We start from the raw sequence: 24344 nt of genomic DNA, 5'->3' as shown, positions 1-24344 counted from the left end.
TGGACTCTGCTACTGGGATGTGACCAGCACTTCAGGAGTCAGTGTGCAGGTAAAGACTGGCAGCCTGTGCACTGGCAGTCTCTGTTCACATTTACACCGCGCTGATGCAGCTAAAACATAAAAAAAAAAAAAATTACTGTGTACAGGCTGCTGATTAGGAGCTGTTGCAGCTGCGTTTGCCTGGTGCCCAACACACAGCGGACTGCCTATGGTGGGCTGGCAGCCACATGTTGGGTACAAGGGCTCTAGTGGATCAATTGATCAGTTACAAGCCTGTGAGCTGATAAGCTACTACAGAACTTGTGAAAGAGCAAGTATACTGTATTCATGGCGTTCTCTTATGTTGCCCCTTTTGGTCTGTTAAAACCTGTTGAAAGCATTTTGTTATATCGGATTGATATGTGCAAAAATTACCTTTTGATCCTGCCTGAACATGTGAGCTAATAACGTCTTGTGCTCTCTTCCTGTCTTGACTGTTCTCCGCTACTTTTTTTAAGCTACCACTAGTGACTATAGGACCGCACCCTTCTATGTTATGGAGATAAGCATAGGGGCAGAGTCCAGTAGTTTTATCCTGTTTATGTTGTCTTGATACAGCAGGGTGAATACACATTACTGTCTTAGGACTGAAGGGCCTACAGTATTATTCCAAATCTAAAAACTGGTAAGCTGCAATGTATTACATTTTTATTTTTGGATTTAGACGCACTTGAACTAAAAAATAAATTTTTTCCAATTAATGCAAAATATTTCTGACGAAGTCACGAGTTACGTGACGCAACGCGTCGACGGTAATAGCGTGGTGACGTACTTCCGGCGTGACGCCATCTTGGAACACCTTTTAATCATGCTGTACACCCAGCTTACTGAAGTGATCTGGACACAGGCTGTTATGTGAGTGTATATATCTCCTTTTTTTTTGGCTTATTGCTATTTTTGCCATTAAAAGCAGTAATACACTATGAGGATTGTGTTCTCTTCTTAACCTATGAGCTTTGACATCTGAGGAGGGTGTATTTCGTTTGCCCACTGGTCCGGTTGAATACTGTTCATGTGATGACTGCCCATACCATCCTACCTGAGGAGCCACTGGTTTGAGGGATCCAGAGGTGATCTACATTTGCTCTGTGGCCCTGTGGGGTCGTAGAGTGGAGGTGAGAGGCCATTGCAGCCATACTACCTGGGATCACGTTTGGAGTGTGCTGTGATTCACCTGCACGTCTTAGTAATATGAACTGTGGACACTCTATTTTGTACTAAGCCATCGTTATCTGTTTGGTTTTTCCGGCAGATACCTACCTGGTCACCATTTAATACCTTTGGATACTAGGGGTCACTGTCTCCTTTATATCCCCATGTGGATTTGGGTCATCTGTTACCCCGTTTGCTAAAATATATATATTTTCAGTATTATATGTACAGTGGGGATCGAAAGAGGATATTGACATCTGAAAACGCTTTGCTATCTTCTTATAGCCTTCTCCAGCTTTGTGAGCGTCAACTATTTTCAGTTTCAGTTTTCTAGACAACTGCTTAGAAGAACCCATGGTGCTGATTGTTGTGGCAAGGTCAGATGAGTCTGGGCATTTAAAACCTTTGAGATTGACATCACCTGGTCTTCCCAGACGATGATTGAGAACAATCCATGACACTGGCAGGTCTCAGCTTGGCAAAGGGGGCAGTGCATGCTATAAATTCTGCAGGGTGCCCAAACTTTTGCAGATGCCATTTTTTTGTTTTCTGTTATTTTGAAAGTGTAAATGATGGAAATAAAATCTAACTTTTGTTGACATATTATAAGAATGTCTAATCTGTAATTTGATGCCTTTTGGAGATTTTTCCATCTTACCTTGGCTTCTTTATGCACATTAATACACATTTTTAGCTGGGGTGCCCAAACTTTCGATCCCCACTGTATATTATTCTTTGAGTGTTTTTTATTATTAGCGCTGCATCACTTTTTATATGTGTTTCTATTATCGCCCTTATTTGGTGTGGGATAGATGCTGGCTGCTTTTTAGTTAAGTGTATCATTTACCGTAAAAGCGCAGGAGGATATATTTTTGTTATTTATTAATGCAAAATATTTGCTTATTTAAATCCAATCTGCGGTATAAAACCCAAAACCAAAAATGGAATATATTGCCGCTTGCCAATCATCAGATGTGGTAGCAGTTTAGTCTTTTGTAGGCTTTTTCCCTTTGATTTCACCTTGTGATCTGGCCACTAACTCATCTCCTGTAATAGAGTGCCCCCACTCTGGATGAAGGAGCACATGGGCACCTTTAGACAGCAGCATTGCTTATCTGGGGAGAGGGGAGTGTTCGATGGACTAGCAGATTTAGATACACTAACACATTGAAGCCAAATTTCAGCTAATACTTTGTATGCAGTTTCAGCAAGAGTTTTTTTCTCCTTTGGGAGTGAACACAGCATTTCAGTAATTACATACAGATTAGCTGCAAGCACTTTGCCTTCCAAATATTGCGTTTTTGGAAGTTCTTTTCACATTAAATAAATGTAAAAAAAAACGTGAATGGAAAACAAAGTTACAAACCTCAGAGGTAAACATGGCCATTTTGTTTTATAAATAAGAGGTATACTGATAATAAAAACATTGACTGCCTCAAAAATGACTGATCTAGTCTTATTGTCTTCATTCTTATGTTGGCTTTTTTCCTGCCATAGACAAAGATCACAGTGTATTGATCAGCATATGAAGAGATTTAACCTCTACTTGCAGTTATACCATAAAGAATCTGAAGGTTTGATTTTGCTGTACAAAAGCATTCATTATTTTCAATCTGACCACATTACCTGTTGTTCCAAGCTTGTAGCATCTCACAAAGGGACTGCTTCTTGATGATCATTGATTCAAAGACAGATTGAAGCTGTTGAGGGGTATCAATGTTTGATGACAGCATCCTGGCCTGAAGTTTCTCAATCCAGTTCCTAAACTCAACCTCCTCCATCTGGAAAGGAGAGGATGAACCAGGACAAATAAGGAAAATTCTGTCACAAACAATATGCATCTCTTCTCAAAAACTATTTGCTTAGTAGAATAAACTGTAGAAGAATGAAAAAAGCAGATCTGAACCTAGTTGCTTAACAAAATACATGAACCTCTATAAATGCTTTCATAAATGTTTTCATGTAAACCACTCTATTCTGCCTCTGAATAGAAGGCAGCAGGGGAATTTCACACAATGCCTGTGAAGAATGAATGCGCCATGTCTTGTAGATATACAGTATTCTAGCATCAAACACAATAGAGATGCATATGGTGCCTAAGGGGCATAGATGCTTCATTTGGGTGATATAAAATTTACTATACAAATAGTTCTTGCATGTGAAATTGACAACAAAAAGAGAACCACAATATTTAAAAGGATAAGTTCACCTTTTATTTACCTTTGTTACACCCATATTCATCCCATTTCTGCATTCCCCTGAAATATTCCTGAAAGGATGGTGTCACACTCAGCAATGCAGAAGGCAGGAGTGATGTAAGCATCAATCTATCTTTTTTTTTTCTTTATCAGCACATTTTGCACCTATCAGCAGGTTACTTTTAGGGCTTGTGTCGACAGTTTTATTTTCTCATAAAAGAATATGGGAATTCAAATGTGCCTGTATGCCCCCAGTGGGAGTGTTACATCATCAGTCTGCCTCTCAGCCAATCAGAGGAAGCTTTGTATTAAATTTACAGAATACAAAGTTGCCTATGAATGGCTGTGTGACTCTTAGACTTCCTGTATCAAAACTGGAACAATGCAGAGTTGGTCTGTCTCACAGCCAAAACCCAGCACTGTGTGCGTTATATACAGTTGTGTTCAAAATAATAGCAGTCAGACGTCACTAACCTGATCAATCACTGTTTTTGGTAGAAATGATATTTCTACATGGCAAATAATTTACTAGCAGGTGTAGCAGAGTAATAGAAATCCAACAGACCCAACAGTCATGACATGCATGCTGCTGATTCTGTGTAATTGAATCACGAATTGAAAGGGGCATGATCAAAATAATAGCAGTGTGGAGTTCTATTAGTGAGGTCATTCATTCTTTGAAAAACAGGTGGCAATTATTGCCCTTATTTAAGGAAGGAAGGCAGCAAATGTTGTACATGCTGGTTACAGTGCATTTCTCTCTGAAATTCTGAGGAAAATGGGTCCTTCCAGACATTGTTCAGAAGAACAGCGTACCTTGATTAAAAAGTTGATTGGAGAGGGGAAAACATATAAAGTGCAGAAAATGATAGGCTGCTCAGCTAAAATGATCGCAAATGCTTTAAAATGGCAACCAAAACCTGAAAGACGTGGAAGAAAGCGACAAACTACCATTTGAATGGATAGAAGAATAGCCAAAATGGCAAGGACTCAGCCAACAATCAGCTCCAGGAAGATCAAAGAAGGTCTAAAGTTACCTGTGAGTACTGTTACAATTAGAAGACGCCTATGTGAAGCCAAGCTATCTGCAAGAAGCCCCCGCAAAGTCCCACTGTTGAAAAAAAGACGTGCTGAAGAGGTTACAATTTGCAAAAGAGCACATTGACTGGCCTAAAGAGAAATGGCGCAACATTTTGTGGACTGATGAAAGAAAGATTGTTCTTTTTGGGTCTAGTGGCCGGAGACAGTTTGTCAGACGACCCCCAAACACTGAATTCAAGCCACAGTACACTGTGAAGACAGTGAAGCATGGTTGCGCAAGCATCATGATATGGGGATGTTTCTCATACTACGGTGTTGGGCCTATTTATCGCATACCAGGGATCATGGATCAGATTGAATACATCAGAATACTTGAAGAGGTCATGCTGCCTTATGCTGAAGAGGAAATGCCCTTGAAATGGGTGTTCCAACAAGACAACGACCCCAAACACACCAGTAAACGTGCAACATCTTGGTTCCAGACCAACAAGATTGACGTTATGGAGTGGCCAGCCCAATCCCCGGATCTTAATCCAATAGAAAACTTGTGGGGTGACACAAAAAAAATGCAGTTTCTGAGACAAAACCAAGAAATAGAGAAGAACTGTGGAATGTAGTCCAATCATCCTGGGCTGGAATACCTGTTCACAGGTGCCAGAAGTTGGTTGACTCCATGCAACACAGATGTGCAGCAGTTCTCAGAAACAGTGCTTATACAACGAAATATTAATTAAGTGATTCAAAGGAAAGCAAAATCTTCAAACATTTTTCAGTTTATATCGTGAATGTTTGAGTTTGTAAAGAAGAATACAAACACTGCTATTTTTTTGAACAGTCTAATATTCACTTTTCTTAGAGGAACAATACAAATTTGATATATTTTTCTTCATGTTTTGATTTGGAATAGAATGTGTCGTGTTCCCAATGCATTTGTGTGTATTAGAAAAATGTTGAGCTTTATTCACTTTTTTCAACACACTGCTATTATTTTGAACACAACTGTAGCTGAAGATGCATGCAGCACATACACTGTTTAAAGCCAATGCAGCAGTCAGTGAAGGAAATGGTTAAAGTCACAGAAAGCCTGGGAGATCAGTGTTAAAAGAAAAGGTCAATAAAAGTCACAGTGTCACCTAAGGAGCCCTATGACCAAAACTGGCATCAGCAGAGGCCTTAACATCCACCTGGTAAAACGTAAAGTGGTATTAAATCCAAAATTGTAATATATTGCAGCTTACCAACAAGCAGATGTGGTGGCTGCATTAGTTTTTTTTAAGCTTTATTCCCTCTGTTTTTACCTAATGATCTGACCAGTAACACATCTCCTGTATTAAAAGAACCCCCATTCTGTATGAAGAAGCACAGGGGACAGCAGCAATGTCATTCTGAGCAGAGGGGAGTGTTAGATGGACTAGCAGTTTTAAATACACAAAACTATTGAAGTCAAAAGTCAGCTAATACTTTATATGTAGTTGCAGCAAACAGTTTTGTTCCCTTTGGGATATTTTGACATAAATAAAAGCTAAACATTTTAAGTACCCCTGTCATTGTTAAATGGTTCGTATCATCCCTGTAAGTGTTACATCTGCAGGAGAGCTTGTTCTTTTTAAAAACAAACTTGCTGGCTAAAAAAAAAATAAAAAGACAAAAGAAAACTAATGCAGCAATCACATTACAGATTTAGTACGCCGCAATAAAATAAAATGTTTGCTTTTGGGTTTAATACCACTTTAATGAATGTGTGAACGAACGACCAGGTGGCAGCCTTGCAAGTCTGAGAAACAGATGCCCGATACTGAAAAGCTCAGGAAGCACTAACTGATCTACTGGAATGTGCTCTGACAGGGAAAGGTGACACCTTACAATGATAAACAGTAAAATCCACCTGGAGATAGTGGAGCAAAAAGCAGGTTGTCTCCTTCAGGAACCCTCAGAAATGATAAAAATGTCAGAATATTGGTCTGTCTGTTTAAGACAGCTGAGAGATAGACAAGAACAGTCTGTAATACATCAAGACTGTGGAGGGAAATCTCCTTGGATGTCAAGGAGCAAGGCAAATATGAGAACATAATGTTCTGGTTGAGGTGAAATGAGGAAACACTGAGGAAAAGAGGCCTTAAGCCTCAAGACAAAATGTGTCTCCATGTTTTACAAGAAAGGGTACTTTACAGGATAATGTTGCTAACATGGAAGCTTGCTTCACAGCAGTGATGGCAATGACGACGGAAACCTTGTGAGTGAGTGAAGGTGTGTAGTAGGGGAATATCCCTGATAGGTTCAAAGGGTGAATGGAAAGAACCAGGCTTAGATCCCATGGAGCTACTAGCAACTATATAGAATGTTATCAGGTAGTATTAGGTCGATTATTAAATCATTATAGCCACTAGAATTAAAATGCATATGTGTGTTTAAACATGCAAATACACACAAATTACGCTGAAAATCTCTCTAAATGCAGTTTTAGAGCTTTTTTGAATGCTACTCTAAGGCTACGTTCACACTAGCCTTGTGTGCAGGCGGCAGAGAGACGTTTGGTAAGCGTTTTTACCGCTTCCCAAACGCCTCTGCCAATTCTGCACATTACAGCACATGGTGCTGTTCTAACGGGAGCGTTTGCGTCGCGGCAAAACGGACGCCTCTGGACGAGTCAGGAGGCTTTGAAGCCTCCTATTCTCGTCTATGGTGCCGCTCCGCAAACGCCCGGCCGGCGTTTGCGGTGCGGTTGCGACGCGGTTGCGGGGCGTTTGCGGAGCGGTAACCCCACTCAAACTGCATTATAGGCGTTTGTGGGGCGTTATTAACGCTCGGCAAACGCCTAGCAACCGCCGCTAAACCGCGCATGCGGCGTTTGCGGAGCGTTTGCCGAGCGTTAATAACGCTCCGCAAACGCCGGACCAACGCTTGCCAAAAGCTATAGGGGCGTTTGGCAAGCGTTGGCAAAACAGCCTAGTGTGAACGAGCCCTAAAACATGTCAGGAAACAACACAATATGCATATGCACATTAGATAACAGAGCTGCATTTAGAGCCATTAAAAAAAAAATGCCAGGCGCCTGTAACAGTGGCATTTTTTAAGCCCATGTACATGGGGCCTAAGTAGTGAGAAAACTAACTCTTTGAAAAAGAATCTCTAGCCCTGTGACCAAAAGGGTCACAACAGGAGTCCCAAATGTTAACCCCTGAGGAAAAGAACCCAATCTAGTAAAAGCACAGCCAGACTCCCTGCAGAAAGCTCCCCTGACTTATCACAGCTGAGGTTGTAGAGAGCAAGCCCATACAGACACATTGGCAATAGAGAGGCAGGACCCAGGTGACCTGCCCCTTCAAAAAAGCCTTCTCCTGCTCAGCTGACAGTCTCTGAGGGGTCGATTTACTAAAAATATAGGAGTACAAAATCTGGTGCAGCTCTGCAAAGAAACCCATCAGCTTCCAGCTTTTTAAGTCATTGCTTAATTGAACAAGCTGAATGGCTACCTTGCACAGCTGCACCAGATTTTGTACTCTCCAGATTCAGTAAATCAACCCACAAGAAGTTTTCAGAGATAGGGCTCCACCAGACAGATGCACCGAGGCAATTAGACCTGTAAAGAGCTCTGTAGTTAACCCACACGTTACACAGAGATTAGGGATGCATCGATATCAGTGCAGATACCGAATATTTTCACAAGTACTTGTGAGAATGGTCCTGACACCAGAAACCGATATTTTGCGGAGCGATTTGCGTCAATACAAATTGAACAGCAAAGATTAGCATACGATTTGAACAGGAATGCTATCCCTGTCCAAATTGCATGCAGTTTCCCCACTGCTCCTGTGTTAACCCAGGCTTGTGATAGCCTGAGCCCTCTAGCCCGAACCATCATCCGTGCAAGGAGAAGATAGAAAGTGGTAATTTCAAATCTCCGCTGCTTTCTCTCCTACTACTGAAAATATGGAGCATCTGCCGCCATGGTATAGTTCGCCCACACACCCCCTTCACCCACTCTTCACTGTAGGAAACCTCCCTGCACCGCTCCTGTGTGGGTTCACACAAAAGAAGTGTGGAAACCGCATGCGATTTGGACAGGGATCACATTCCTGTTCAAATCACATGCTATTCTTTACGGTGCAATTTGCGTCAGTACATTTTGTATGGATACAAATCACCCTGCAAAGTATCGGTACTCATACTCTCCGATAAAAAATAAAAGGAAAGGGGCTTTGGTGCATCCCTAACATGTAAAGAGAGCACCTTCAGTAGAGCCTAGTGTCTACAGAACACATTACATGCCAGCCCCTGCATCTTCCTCAATTATGGTACAGATATAGCCTCCGTGTCAATATGGAGGATCAGCCAATCCTGAAACCTGCAAATGTGCCCCCTTCTGGCTCAGCAGCAACTGCAGAAATGTTATAGAAGAAAAGAGAATCTTGATAAAATGTAATGCTAAAGAACTTGTGGCTCTCAAAAGGAGAGAAGGTGTCTGTTCTCCTAGGACACGCTCCTAGGAGTGGGGGGGCGGTTATATTAGTCTGCCCTTACAGCTTTGTTTGCCAGTATCCAATGCCCTAAAGACAGCAGCTTAATCCAATACACCCAATTTACTTAATCTTGTGTCCCTAAATGCACGATTAATGCATTTATTTTATTTTAAATACAAATACAATGCTTCTGTACATTAAAAGTAGTGTAAATCTTGGCAGTTCCATAAAACCAAATATCTGTTTTTTAAAGTTGTTATACTAGATTATCTAGAGATTTGATTTAATCACATATGATTTTTCTTTTTTTGAAGTTCATTACCTCTTTCTTTGCAAAGAGATCTTCCATCTTTTCCTCTCTCGTCTTGCTAAATGTGTCTGTCTTCAGAGATGTGAGCCGATCATCAACTGCTAAATACACCTGAGTCACTCTGCCAAGACATAGGGGAAGGAGCAGTAATACATTAGGAGGTGAAACAGTTGCTATGGCTACTGGTGTAAAAAATTTAAATGGAAGATAAAATTAACACCCTCAGGAAAGCATTAATACTTAAATCATACAAGACACCCAAGTTATGCACGTTTATGCAAATTTACCTCAATGTATCACAAAACAACTCAACCTCCTTGCCTTGGAAACCCAAGCATAGACTATAATATTTAAATCCCAAAGGAAACCCTGGGTTATGGACTTTAACTGACCTTACAAAAATCACATACAAAATAAAATACATGAAGATATAAAACAGATCATCAAGAAAGAAAACTGGAGTTTAATCTCCTTAGAAAGACTTTTTATTCATGTAAAACATTTAAAAGCAATACCTTGTAAGCTAAAAAATATTAGGAAAATTGGTTCTTTACTTGCCAAGATAAACCATTAATACTATATAAACCATTAAATACTGTATTCCAGATATACATGTACAAACTAGAGTGTCATTTCCACTATACTACTAACAACCTGACTTGTGCTGGACACCCTACTACTCTTTTATTGTAAAAATGGGGGAACTGGGATATTCACGTTCTTCAAAACAGGTAAGGCTGTATGCTACTGTGTTTACAAATGCTCCATCTACAACAACATTTAGGAAACTGGCTATACAGCGCATCTCTAGGCGGTGCAAATTTATTACACCATAGCTTCCCTCCTTTGCAGGAGATGTAAATCACTTACTGGCACTCTCCGCCACATCTTTTGGACTGGTCTTATACACGTCTTTTGGAATTCCATAAAGAGTATCTGCCACAAGCGAATGGACCCTAACCTGGAGAAATGATATTATTGCCTACCTAGTTCACATTATCCCTATCATGAACTGCAAGAAATATTTGCTTACTCATCTGAAGATGCATTCCTGCTCTATGGAAAAGTTACTCTCTTCAATGATCTATGATTGTAGATAGAAATTCCAACACACTTGGTTCTATTGGGTAAACTTTCCAAACTTTCCTAACTACCAATCATTTTTAAGACTTGTTGGCCTGTTATCCAGCTATTTTAGACGAGATCTCCCTATTTTTGCCCATTCCGTGGTCCAGGAGGATCTTCCAAGTGGAGTCCTCTCCTAGCACCTTGCTCACTCTTGCACCCTAGTCTAATTTTTACCCTCTTTCCCCCTCTCCCCTACCCACCATTTCTTCCCTTCTTGCACTACGGCTGTCCAGTGTCATTCCCCCTTCCCCCCCCCCCCCTTCCCATACGTCAAAATCAGGACCCAAAGTTATTGGACACTCTCATATACCTCTCACCCAGTTCTTATTGTTAAGTCATTCTACCCTAACAGGCTGCAGTTTTCCTTTCTATATAATTCCCATCTACTTTTCAATTTATATATGGAAGATTTACCTTTAGTTTGATACCGAGGCTCTCCCTTTCTTATTACATTCAACCACGATATTTATGCTTGGTGCATACTGTGACTTGATGAGAATGTTTACACCACTGTTCTTCTGATCTATGTGCTCACCCACGTGGGCCCAGGAATAGAAAAAAAAAAAAAAAGTTGGAATCCCCTGCCTTGGGTCTTTAAGTCACTACAGGACAAAGTATTGAGGCAGCAGCTGCAACCACAGTCCACTCAAGGGGACATGCTATTTGGCATAGGTGTCAGATAGCAGCATTGTCAGAAGTTCTTCAAAATGCTAAGGTTTAATATATATATATATATATATATATATATATATATATATATATATATATATATATATATATATATATATAATTATTACAATTATACAGGAATTATATAGTGCCAACAGTTTGCACAGGGCTTTACAATATAAGGGAGACAGTACAATTACAATACATTTCAGTACAGAAGGAATAGGAAGGCCCTGCTCGTGGAGCTTACAATCTAAAAGGAAGGGGGAGGCGATACAAAAGGTGATAGCTGCGGGGGATGATCTGGCGGAGGTGATTCAAGTACAGTTCTTCTTAGGTAGAGGTGGGGTAGGCTTCCCTGAAGAAGTGAGTTTTCAAAGATCGCCTAAAGGCAGACAGGGTGGGGGCTGACCGGACATGCTGTGGTAGGGAGTTCCAGAGGATGGGAGAGGCTCTGGAGAAGTCCTGGAGGCGAGCATGGGAGGAGGTGATGAGGGAGCTAGAGAGGAGGATATCATGGGAGGAGCAGAGTGGGCGATTTGGGCGGTGTCTGTGGATGAGGTTGGTGATGTAGCTAGGGGCATTGTTGTTGATGGCTTTGTAAGCTGTGGTTAGTATTTTGAATTTTATACGTTGGGTTAGTGGAAGCCAGTGGAGGGATTGGCAGAGAGGGGCAGCAGTCGCTGATCGGTTGGTAAGGTGTAGGAGTCTAGCAGCAGCATTCATAATAGACTGAAGGGGGGATAGCCTGTGTAATGGTAGATCAGTGAGGAGGGAGTTGCAGTAATCGAGGAGGGATATAACCAAGGCGTTATAAAATATATTTATTTTTTCCCATTTACAGGGTGACGATTTGAGTTTTCTTTATAGCAGTGAAAATGTCTCTAAGCGCTACAGTGTGTGCTAAATACCTCTTAATATATTGATGAAAACATGATGCCACCATTTAGTTCCCAAGTAAATTAACTTAAGGGTTAAAACTAGGGCATCTCAGTGTTTTACTGAAACTGCGCTTCTATGACATTCAAGAGAAGTTCCACAGCAAATACTTTCTCTTTTCAATATATAAGGAGAAAAACACTTACTTTTGAGAAAAATCTTTTAAATCTTGTAGAAGAGAAACTTTTGAAGGAGTATGCTGTTTGATATAGATTTTAGGCATTGGCACACATACTTCAAGCAATCTAATAAAAGAGTAGCTAAGAAAAAAAATGAAATTGGTAAAATACATCTAGATAACAGAATTTTGTATAGTTCTTCTAAGTAATATTGTTTTGTACCCCTGTCCAATTCACAACATATGTTAAAAGTGTAGTTAAACCTAAAAACAAAAAAAGGTGGCATAATGCAGCTGATCAGTCCTTTGATCTGGTGGCTGCATTTGTCAGGGTTTTCGCTTTTAATTTACTGCCAGTAGAAAACTTCCTGACTTAGGGTGACCAACAATTATTGTCGCCCTTGGACAGGAAATGTGTCAGAACTACACAACACCTTCCTTTATCTCCATAACATAGGGAGATGTTCAGTAGTACAGAGAAAACTGAGAACAATGCTAACAGATAACATGCAACAGCAAGCACAGGAAGTTAGCTCACAAGACGTCTGGCAGGATTAACAAGTATTTTTTTTTGCCTCAACAGATTTAACCAATTGCTATAGTATATTTAACAGACAAAAAAGTGCAAATATGTAAAGTAGACTGTGGAGGTTGGCTTACACTTCAATTTATGCAAGCTGACATTCACAGACACAAACTATGATCACAGTGAAAAAGTTGCAAGGCAATTTAATACTTACAGTATCTCACAGAAGTGAGTACACCCCTCACATTTTTGTAAATATTCTATCTTTTCATGTGACAACACTGAAGAAATGACACTTTGCTACAATGTAAAGTAGTGAGTGTACAGCTTGTATAACAGTGTAAATTTGCTGTCCCCTCAAAATAACAACACACAGCCATTAATGTCTAAACTGCTGGCAACAAAAGTGATAGTCTTGGAGGTGTGTTTGGGGTCGTTATTGTGTTGGAATATTGCCCTGCAGATAAATATCAGGAACATATGCATATAGTACTTTTTTCACAACTCAGAGGGTTGTGACGCATATAATGCATCGCAGTACTGCTACAGTACATAGAACTGTACTTAAATGTCACTCATGACAGGTCAGTAAAAGTCTGAAGGAAAAAAGCAAGATCAGCACATTAGTATGGTGTACCCCTTGTGTACACCAGAAGCCCTAAGGCTTGCTTTCAGTAAGCACTTTAGCTTTGCAGTTTTGAAACAGCCACTGGCAAAGTGCTGTGCTCTGGAGTTTTCTATCTTACATAATTTGTCAGACTGTTGAGCAGGCTTCAAGGTGCAATATCAGAAGTGTAAGAAGGTGCTAGTCTGGAACCAAGACCCTGAGGGCCCCTGCTATCTGGGGCTGAAAGAAAAAAATGTTTGACTCTAATTGACTTCACTCAAACTGCCCCTGTGTGGGGCACCAGATCTAGATAAGAAAGGGACTATACATAAAACCCCCCACTAGTGTGACTGCTACAGTCACCAAACTGATGTAAGACATACATACAAAGCTCTGCTGAAGCTATTTTAGTCTGCTGTGTGCATAGGAAGTCTGAGCTCCGCTCCATCCAGGGGCTATCAGTCTGAGAACTAGAGTGCCATGCTTTTGAGTATTCTACCTTCTTCTACAATAAAACCTTAAACAGATATTCAAGCACTGAATATTCCTCTATCAAGGAGGTGAGTAGGTGAATCTACCTTTGGGGGGGGACACACTTGTATTACAAAAAGGACCAACAGGTTAAGGCCACTGCTACCAGCGATACCACAGTAAAGTCCCATTCTCTCACGTATGTGAAGGCTTGGTCTCCTAATTTACCCAGGTGCAAACCGCATTGGTGAGCCAGGAGGAGACAATTTACCTAACCCAGTAACAGGGCTACATTGATAAACTAAAAGGTGGCATTTCCTATGAGCCCACCCAATGCAAAAAGTAAAAAAAATAAAATAAAATACTGTGTGGCAGGGAATTTGTCCCCATAATAGACGAGCTATAATGCAATACTGCAGGAAATTGCACAAGCATGAACAGAATCTAATCAGAAAAAACCCCCAAAAAAACCAGGCAACCAACTATCAGTTTCGTTGTGATATCTTACAATCTCAGAAACATGAATGAGAAGTCACAGGTAACCAACCAGTTCACAACTTAGTGCAGATTTGTTCAGTTACAAAGATGCTTTTAGATGTATGAAATGGTTTCTTACCTGAATGATGCAACCATCTGGTTATATGAGAAATATTGGTGGTAATTGTGGTGTATGGAGTGTCCACAAGGTTCAGCATTGGCTCTGCGGGTATACTGGCTACCGTAAAATCGGAGCTCCAAATACTTAGCAAATGACATAGACCAGGATTCATTGGATAAAGGCACAACTGGTGTTACCTAAGAAACAGGCATATGACTGAATTAGGCCAGAACTAGTGTGAAAATCAAATCCACATGTACAGTGAAATGTGATTACGCTAAGCACCTGTCTTATATGCCTGTGATTGTAGCTTCCATTGTACAGCCTACACACTGCAAACTATTTCTCATGGAGCCACATCACTAGACTAAATGTGTTCAGATACACTGCCCAGAACTAATACAGCCTGTGAGTTAAAGACATAAGAGTGTGGTTTGGTAGTATTGAAAGCTAAATGGAAATCAACTACCACTGGCTCACAGGGAATTGGGTGTGTAGGTATGCATTAAGCACTTGGCATGTCACTCATTTTACTGAAAGTTCCATATGAACACTTGATTGAGGATAAGAATAGAATGCCACTCCCCAAGCTAAGTGTCTTATATATATTATAACAATCCAATAAATTCTATATGTGTATCCAATGCTTTTGGGCATGGCAAAATGCATCTCATTCATCGAGGCTTGGAAAGTAGATGGTGGTAGGGGATGGGCTCTAGTGGTAACCAGAAGATTTAGAATATAGTGAAAATATTCAAATTCCTCAGCAACTGCTTGTAGGTGTAATTTAGCAGACTTTAAAATGGTAATGAAACAGGAAATGAAAATTTTATGTATATTCAAAAGCATAAAGTTTTGATGTGCTTCCTCTTTTTTTTAAAGCGAAAAGTCAGAAGAATCCTAGATACGCATTGTGAAAAGGAGCAGTGAAGAGCTGCCATTATGTAGCAATGCAAAGAGGAAGCAGAACAAACATCTGTTACGAGCAAATATGGGTACTTAAGACTGAGCTCTGTCAAGGAATGGGACAGATGCAATCTCTGTAAAATCCTGAGTAATGTCAGTATTCTATAAATGCTAAAAATAAATACCATTATCCTGACAGACTCATCAGCAATGTCATCAAAATAATGGATCTGACGATCATCTCAAAACAGAAAACAAAAAAGGTATGCATCTGTCCACGAAGAAGCACTTTAAGTAGTTGACATTCAAAGTTATGAGAGTTATCATGATGGACAATTTTTATTTAGGAGATAAATCTATTGTAGTCATCAGGTTGGATGATGATAATGTATACCTGTTGACAAATCTTACACCATGAGTAAGTGAGAATTGTGTGTTGGTATCCAGGCACAGGGGAATCCAGTTCCTTAAGTAGGATCTGTACACAACCATTTCCATGGACAAAGCGCCTTATGTGGTGCACCATGGGGGTATCACAGAACACGCTGGGACACTGATAGGATGGCCTGCAAAAAGGATTGTCACGGTAAGAAAAAAAAATTAGACTTCATTTGATCATAAGCTTGACAAAAACGACTTAACAAAAAACCTGTGTATAGGATATTTCACCAAAAGAATTTACAGCAGCCAACCAGCTATTACAAAATTTAAATTTAAAGTGCAACCGTGCTCAAATGCCAGTAAAACACTTCCATATTCCTAACCAGCAGTAAAAGAGCTTTAGAACAATTCATGCTCAACATCTCTAGGTATTTTTACTAAATAGTAATTAATTCCCAAAATACCCAAAACAATCAGAAGAATATGAAGTAATTTCAGCCCATTTCTAAACACTTAATCTTCTATTGACATTGTCTTCATGTGCACGTTCATACATCATGCAGAGCCACAAGTAATCACTCTCCCAGGACTCGCAGTTGCTGTGTACAGGCTCCCATTGAAATGAATTGGAAGATGTGGCTATACGTGGTTATGCGGCAAGGATGCATAAAACACTTTCATGAACATATGCTCAAAAAAGTACACTGCTTTCGGAGCATACATTTGTGTGCATGTGAGTGCTTAATGTAAGCTCTGGTGTATGACTGCTTCCAGACACATCTTCTAATTCATCTAAATGAGCATCTGTATGGCAGCTGGAAGTCCCATGAGAGCGATACTGTACAACCCGAGTGTCCTTCCGCATGAAACCTAAAAGACTGATTGCCTAATAAACAATAGTGAAGTATTTTTAAAAGAGCCAAGATTTCAATGCCTCGGTTGAAAACCCTTTTGCCATCGCTCCCTTAGGTAGGTAGAGTCCACCTCTCCCTTCCACAATTGCTATATTTATTTAAATCTCAAGCTGATACCAGCAGCATTGTTTACAATCCTCCATCAACTTCATGATACGATGTCCACTAATGCGCCGTTTGGCCACAAAGACTTCTACGGGGCTGTACACAGATCTGCTCCTAGGGAAGTCTAGAGAAGTACAGCATTTTGGAAAGCAGGGTGGGCTACACCTGCTTAGAGGGGTGGGGAAAAGTGGTAAGAAAAAAACTTCGTAAAGTTTCCTTACTTGCCTATAGCTACAGAAGTGAAAAAGCTTGCTTTAAACTGATTTTACACCTTATTCAGAATAAGACTAGAGTCTTCTCCCTTGCACTCCAGTGGTTTAAGGTTCTCGGACGTCATCAAGACTGCTGCAGGGTCTATAGTCCTGGATGTGAAGATGCAAAGAAACAGTCCACTGCCAGAGCATGGGGGAACGCCATTTGCCAGGTGAGTGAGGTTGCAGACATGTAAAAGTGCTTTTCAGTCTCCTAGACTAAACAAGTAGTTAATCCTATACAATGGGATTGCAGCCCCACTGCATAGATGCATTTGTACTTTTACTGCAGTGCAATGCAATTGTGAAATACAAACCTATGTCAATTTATAACATGGAGGAACACACCAGCCTACATGGCTGTGTAATTTCTAAAAACACACTAATTAGTCACTAGGTGAAAGCAGACCTCTTATGGTAGAAACATATAGAGTAGAATGTCCTATATGAGGAGGTTATAGGAAATGTGGAGTGACTATTGAGTCGTCACTGCAGACTTGCATCAAAAAAGCATGCAAAAAAAAAACAAAACTGTGGTGGTACCAAAAGCACAGAAGAGGAAGGAGAGATTCTAAAAATATCTACAAGATATTTCCCTCTATAACCAGCACAAGACTTTTCTTTTTTGGGAATAAATAACCAATATATGTGGTTGACAGGTCAGTTTCTAAAGATATTTCATCTTCATTTTATAAACACATTTATATAAAACATTAAGGAGCTAGATCTAGCAAGCCAAACATTTAAAAACATATGAAAAACATTTATCAAAACATGCTCCGCTGTTAAATGATCAGTCGTTCCTTTCATGAATTAAATAAGACAACTCACCTAAAGCAGTATCTCTCCAGGAACACACCCAGAGTCAAGTCATTTTTACCATAAAACTCCATTGTGACAATCCTGTAGAAATTAAAAAGTAGTACAGCCATTCAGTTAAAAAATGTGGCCGACTAGCAGCTACCAGTCAACAAAAGAAATTAAGACAAAGAGCAGTTAAGGCAACTACTTACCATGGACTGACGCAGGCACTTGGTGCATTGTTAGACTGAGCCGAAGAACTGCTGAACAGGACACATAGCCTTTGGTGGTTTAATGTGCTAAGGCAATCAATCTGAGGACAAGCCACAAAGCACTACATTAAAATGGATTCACTGAATCCTATACTATGCAATGTTAGTTATTCTGAACCATAAAGTTTTGTTCAGTCTCGTGCATAGAAAGCTGCCATTTAGAAATCCTGTCTTCAAAGTATGGTTCAAATGTAGTGATAAGGTGTCTTCGGGTGGGAGGGTGCTTATTACTGCGCTAATAAAAGCAGGATCTGAGACTATATAACAAAATGCATTTCAGCACCAAGCAAACTGCTCCATTCCTAAACTTGCATTAATATTTAAACATACATTCCCAAGCAGAAAAATAAGGTAAGAGGGTTTTGACACTGAATTTAACATGAATATGGTTAAAAGCTGCAACAATGCCCCTTGTTCACATCAAACAGTATTTGATCTGTATGAAACAAAGAACAAAAAAGTGAGCGCTTTAGAATGGACAAGCAGCTGAAACACACAGGACAACCAAAAATCCCCACATGAATATAAAATATAAAGTGCAGCGCTATAATTGTGACATAAATTGAGAAAGGGATATGGATAAAAATAAAGTAAAAAAATGAATCAAAATATAAAAGAAAATAGGTCCCAATGTAGAAAAGTCCCAGTAAAGGTGACTTCAGGCGGCCGTACACACTGACCACAGGTGCATGCAATATGGCAGAGATGGAGTTCAGGACGTAGTCATCATGGAAACAAGGGGGGTAGATGCAATCCCTGGATCAGTGAAGATCCTCAGACCAAAGCAGCACAGGATCCACTAGACAGCAAGGAAGAAATCACAGCTCCACCTGAGAAATCCACCACTCCTCCACTGCACATCAACGATATCTAGGAGGAGATACTCCCCACAAGGAATCAAGAGAAAATGCCCATGGTGAAGTACAGTAAAAATGGTTTAATGGTATAAAACAGGATGCATCCAATAAAATGGCAACAAATTGGCACACAGCTAGCAAAACATGAAGGCTAGCAACAAAGCAAACAGGACTAACCGTCCTGTCAGATGTAATGGCCGCCGGAGCTCCACAATGCTCCGACGGCGTGGCGTCAAGGCGTGCGCAGGTTCCTCCTTACGTGTTGAGCACATCCTCAGAGAAAAGAACCGGTGACACCGGTTCTTTTCTCTGAGGATGTGCTCGGCACGTAACGCATAAGGAGGAACCTGCGCACGCCTTGACGCCACGCCGTCGGAGCATTGTGGAGCTCCGGCGGCCATTACATCTGACAGGACGGTTAGTCCTGTTTGCTTTGTTGCTAGCCTTCATGTTTTGCTAGCTGTGTGCCAATTTGTTGCCATTTTATTGGATGCATCCTGTTTTATACCATTAAACCATTTTTACTGTACTTCACCATGGGCATTTTCTCTTGATTCCTTGTGGGGAGTATCTCCTCCTAGATATCGTTGATGTGCAGTGGAGGAGTGGTGGATTTCTCAGGTGGAGCTGTGATTTCTTCCTTGCTGTCTAGTGGATCCTGTGCTGCTTTGGTCTGAGGATCTTCACTGATCCAGGGATTGCATCTACCCCCCTTGTTTCCATGATGACTACGTCCTGAACTCCATCTCTGCCATATTGCATGCACCTGTGGTCAGTGTGTACGGCTGCCTGAAGTCACCTTTACTGGGACTTTTCTACATTGGGACCTATTTTCTTTTATATTTTGATTCATTTTTTACTTTATTTTTATCCACATCCCTTTCTCATAATTTATGTCACAATTATAGCGCTGCACTTTATATTTTATATTTAGTATTTGATCTGTGCGACTTATTTAAATGAATATGCTTATTTTATAAGAAAATTCAAAAGGAAATAGTACAAAGCTGATTAATAGTCAGATTTCAGAATAAATAAGGTTTATTTTTGTTGACTGGCTGCCCTGAATGACAAGGTCTTCTTAACTCCGTGTCCTCCCCCTGTCACTATCACACCTGAAAGAAACTTCAAGAGGCTGCACTGACACATTGTGTAAGCATGCACCTCCATCATCATGAGGCACATCCTGAGCAATGATGTGCAGCTGACACTAGAGCAAGTACAAAAAGACAGGGAGTGGCTGAAAAAAAAAAAAAAAAAAATCTGCGGCAGATAAATATGGAAATGCAAAAAAAAAAAAAAAAATTGAAGAATTCGAAAAAACAGCATTTTACAAAAACAGAAAAATTACAGTTATTTACAATACACAGTTAATCAGTATACAAAAATTCTTACACCAAGGGTGCTCAACCCATTGCCCGTGGAGCCCTCTGATGTGGCCTGTGATCTCAAAGCAGGGAGTACATGCCCATGCTCTGGGATGGTGGGTTGACAAGCCCAGATCCCGATCAATGGGTTGCCAATCCGCCATCCCAGAGCAACAGGGTGCATGAAGCTGGAAGCAGACAGCTGTGGAGGGAGCAGGAGCTGCATAAGCCGATGCTTCCTCTGTAGCGCTGGCTCCTGTCCCAGCTGCAGTGACACCAAGTGCAATTTGCCTGGGACCTTTCTAGCAGTCTGGAGAGTGATGCCAGCGGTTAAGATTCACAGGGCCCTGTACAGCCTGACGGGGCCCCCCCACCGAAAATATCAAAATATGTTTTACTAAAAATACACTAAAGGCATTAGAGGACACAAACATAACTTAAAAATTCCTGCCAAATCTAAAACATAAAAAACTGTATTGAGTTAAATGAGTGCTGTGACCTGTACAATGTGAATATTTTTAATTATTTTTTTATAAATGTGAGGAGTACCTATGTTATGCTATGGGGACACAGCAGCTGTATGAACATAGCAACAGGTCCTAATTTGACAGGTGTGTGGATGCAGGTGTCTAGCCCCAAACACTGACCGTGTGTATTTTGGCCCACTCACCCACACATCAAATTAGGACCTGCAGCTGTGTTGATACAGCTGCTGCATCTCATTGAGAAACAAACCATACATTCACACTGTTTGGACTAGAGAACCCATGTGAATGAGTTTTTTACAACTTTTTTCTCAAATTATATTTTTTTAATTATTTGGGGGGTTTTTTGCAACACTGTTGGGGGGCTTGGGTGAAATATCAGGGATCTAAATAGACCAACTCACCTTTGAGACAGATAGGAATTGAGGACACAGATTCTGCAGTTCCTTGCTCTGCAGCCCTAGATGCACTGAAGATGAATGAACAGGAGACAGAGGCTGCTGTTCATTAATAAACGGAAGCACAATAAACACAGTTAACTATGGGGGTCCTAGTAGATGACAGGCTCAGCAATTGCATGCAATGCCAAGCTGCAGCAAGCAAAACTAATAAAATAATAGCGTGCATTAAGAAGGAATTTAATCAAGAGATAAAACTATAATCCTGCCACTTTACAAAAAACTCTGGTTCGGATGCATCTGGATTAAGCTGTCCAGTTGTGGTCACCAATCATCAGGAGGGAGGTGCGGGAACTTGAGAGAGTCCAGAGAGCGGCAACAAAATAAAGGGGACTGTAGGACCTCAATTATGAGGAACGATTACAAACATTAAACTTATTCTCCCTGGCAGGGGCGGACTGACAAATCATGGGGCCCCTGGGCAATAGGGGATCATGGGGCCCCTGTGTCCTTGCCCAAACTCAAAAAAGTCTATGAAAAAGATACAAGGGGCATCTCATGGGGCCCTCTACTGACCCCGGGCCCTTGGGCAGTGCCCGAGTTTCCAAATGGTCAGTCTGCCCCTGCTCCCTGGACAAGAGACGCTTGAGAGGGGATATGATAGCGATATACAAGTATCTTAATGTCGATTCTAGTATAGAGAAAAACTATTCAGTCTCAGGGAGTGTAATAAGACCTGGGGCCAATCAATGAGATTGGAAGAGAAGCAGTTTAACCTTAAACTGCGTAAGGGGTTTTTCACTGTCAGGGCGGTAAAGATGTGGAACTCACTTCCACAACTGGTAGTGTCAGCAAGAAGCATTGGAAGTTTAAAAAAAAAAAAAAAAAACTCTTTGGACAGGTATCTTGATGAACACAATATACAGGGATATGGGCAAAGTTTTTAACATGAACACACCCCCACCCACCCCACACAGGTTGAACTGGATAGACTGGTGTCTTTATTCAACCTTACCAACTATGTAACTATGCTTAAGTTATGAATGGACACAGGAGAAATCAGTACCGATCACTTACTGTATCCATTTAGAAAAGGAAAGGGTTGGTAAATTACATTTACCAGACCCTTTCGATTCTCTCCATCCTGAACATCCCTGTGTGTACCTGCAGCATGCAGTGGCAGAGGGAAGTTGGAAGAGCTGTGGGAAGGGGTCCCAGGTACACTCAGAAGGAAAATCAAATGAGGGCAGGACAGGGAACGGCGTGGCAGGGAAAAGAACAGAATAATGCCGGTTTTTTTCCTCGCCAGCAGTTGAAAGCCACTGGAAAGGAGAGGGAGAAAAATCAGCTTTCAGCACTAGGTACCTATAAAATTTACCCTGACCGATAGCGCAGTCGATGGAGTAGAGGTACCTGCCAAAGTCTGGCGTACCCGACCCCATTCCCAGGTTACTGAGGTGTTACATGATGATTCTCGTATGCAGCAGAGTGCCAGTACTAGTGCCAAACTACCTTTAGGTCCACTGGCGAGTACCAGCAGCCTAGTACATCCTGGTCTTTTACATACCAGCACTGCAGTATCACTTCGTAACGTGGCGAGTCCCATAAGTGCAGTACAAGCTGATAAGAATTCAAACACAGGCCCATAGAGCTCATAGTGTCCTTCGGATGTGCTTGCAAAACCCGATTGGCAGCCCACAAATTCTGCAGCACTTGCACAGCCCAACCCGAAATTCAGCTGAAAACAGCAAATCTCACTACTCCGCTTGATTTTTTGGAGCGGTTTTTCATAGATGATTTGTATAATTTGATTGTGGACTTAAGAAATTTACACGTACAGCAATATATCACCTCCAACCCAAATTCAAACCTTGCCAGACCATTTGCATGGAAACCTATTATGGTTTCGCATTGAAAGCTTTTTGGGCCTAACCCTCAATATGGGCATTACTAAAAAGACTGAGTTGTAGTCATATCGGTCCACACATCCAATGTATTTGGGGGGAGGGGGGAGAGTAAAAAAAAAAACAAATAGCTGCACAAGTACTGTGTGACAAATTGCAACACCCACCAATTTATTCTCTAGGGCCTCTGCTTTAAAAAATATATAATGTTTGGGGGTTTAAAGTAACGTTCCATAAAGAAAATACAGATTTTTTTTCATGTGAACAAAGTGTCAGAAAAGGCTTGGTCTTCAAGTGGTTAGAAGAGTGGGTGATATATGGCATAAGGTTCTAATGCTGGGCATAAAAAGCCAGGATAAACCCCCCCCCCCCTTCCAAAATGAGCTTTTTTTTTGGGAAGACGACACCCAAAACTATTTGCTGAGAGACATGTTGAATCAATAGAGGAATTTTCTTTTTCCACATGTTTTTTGGGGAAAAAAAAAAAGTCACTTGCATGATATATTTGCTCACACATCATGGGTATATGTGACATTACACCCCGAAATACATTCTGCTACTTCTCCTGAGTAAGGGGATAATACATGTGACAGACTTTACAGCAGTCTAGCTGCGTACAGGACCCCAAAATCCAATAAGCACCCTTCAGCTTTTAAAGGGCTTTATTTCCTCATTACTCTTCCTGACTAACTATCACAGTTTCCGAGGCCCTTGAAATGGCAGAATAGTACAACCCCCCCCCCCCCCCATATATGACCCCTTTTTGGAAAGTAGACACTCCAGGGTATTTGCTAAGAGGAATGGTGAGTATTTTGCAGATCTCATTTGTTGCCACAAGTGTTTGGAAAAAAAAAAAAAAGGATTGTTTTTTTAAATTTTCAAAACCTTGTGACAAAAAATGAGATTTGAAAAATACTCACCGTGCTTATTAAAATCCCTGGGGTGTCTACTTTCCAAAAAAGGGGTCATTTTGAGTGGGGGGGGGGGGCTGTGCTATCCTGGCATTTCAGAGCCTCTGAAACTGTGAAGAAAAGTGAGGAAGTGAAATGAGGAAATCACGCATCTTTAGGCTTTTGAAAGGAGTCATCGGATTTCAGTCTCCTGTATGTGACTAGGCTCCCTAAATGTCTTGCACATGTGTTAATCCCATACTCAAGAAAAGTAGCAGAATAAATTTTGGGGTGCAATTCCACATATACTAGGGTTGTTGGTTCGAATGCCAGCCACAGCACCACCTGCCTGGAGTTTGCATGTTTTCCCTGTGGCTGCGTGGGTTTCCCCCGGGTATTCCGGTTTCCTTCCACACTCTAAAGACATGCTGGTAGGTTAATTGGATCCTGTCTAAATTGGCCCTAGTAAGTGTATGTATGAAAGTTAGGGACCTTAGATTGTACACACCTTGAGGGTTAGGGACCTTTCATACACTCAATATGCCTTTCTGCAAATA

General features: G+C 40.9%; 1 protein-coding gene across 1 annotated transcript in view; it reads right to left on the bottom strand.

Moving 5' to 3' along the window:
• The window catches only part of PIKFYVE (phosphoinositide kinase, FYVE-type zinc finger containing), a 249768-nt gene that overhangs the window by 135407 nt on the left and 90017 nt on the right, over nt 1-24344 (bottom strand). Inside the window, exons 21-27 of the mRNA XM_089671594.1 lie at nt 17827-17927; nt 17645-17716; nt 15557-15728; nt 14275-14453; nt 12083-12196; nt 9213-9321; nt 2818-2972 (exon numbers count right to left, since the gene is read on the bottom strand). Of these exons, the coding sequence (XP_089527720.1) occupies nt 2818-2972; nt 9213-9321; nt 12083-12196; nt 14275-14453; nt 15557-15728; nt 17645-17716; nt 17827-17927 (902 nt within the window). The remainder of the gene's footprint in view (nt 1-2817; nt 2973-9212; nt 9322-12082; nt 12197-14274; nt 14454-15556; nt 15729-17644; nt 17717-17826; nt 17928-24344) is intronic.

Source organism: Staurois parvus, unplaced genomic scaffold (assembly GCF_062004578.1).
Source record: "Staurois parvus isolate SC_StPar_1 unplaced genomic scaffold, SC_StPar_1.0 ptg000011l, whole genome shotgun sequence".
Classification (NCBI taxonomy): Eukaryota; Metazoa; Chordata; class Amphibia; order Anura; family Ranidae; genus Staurois; species Staurois parvus.
The sequence above is the reverse complement of the archived record's forward strand: the minus strand, read 5'-3'. Positions and strand labels throughout refer to the sequence as shown.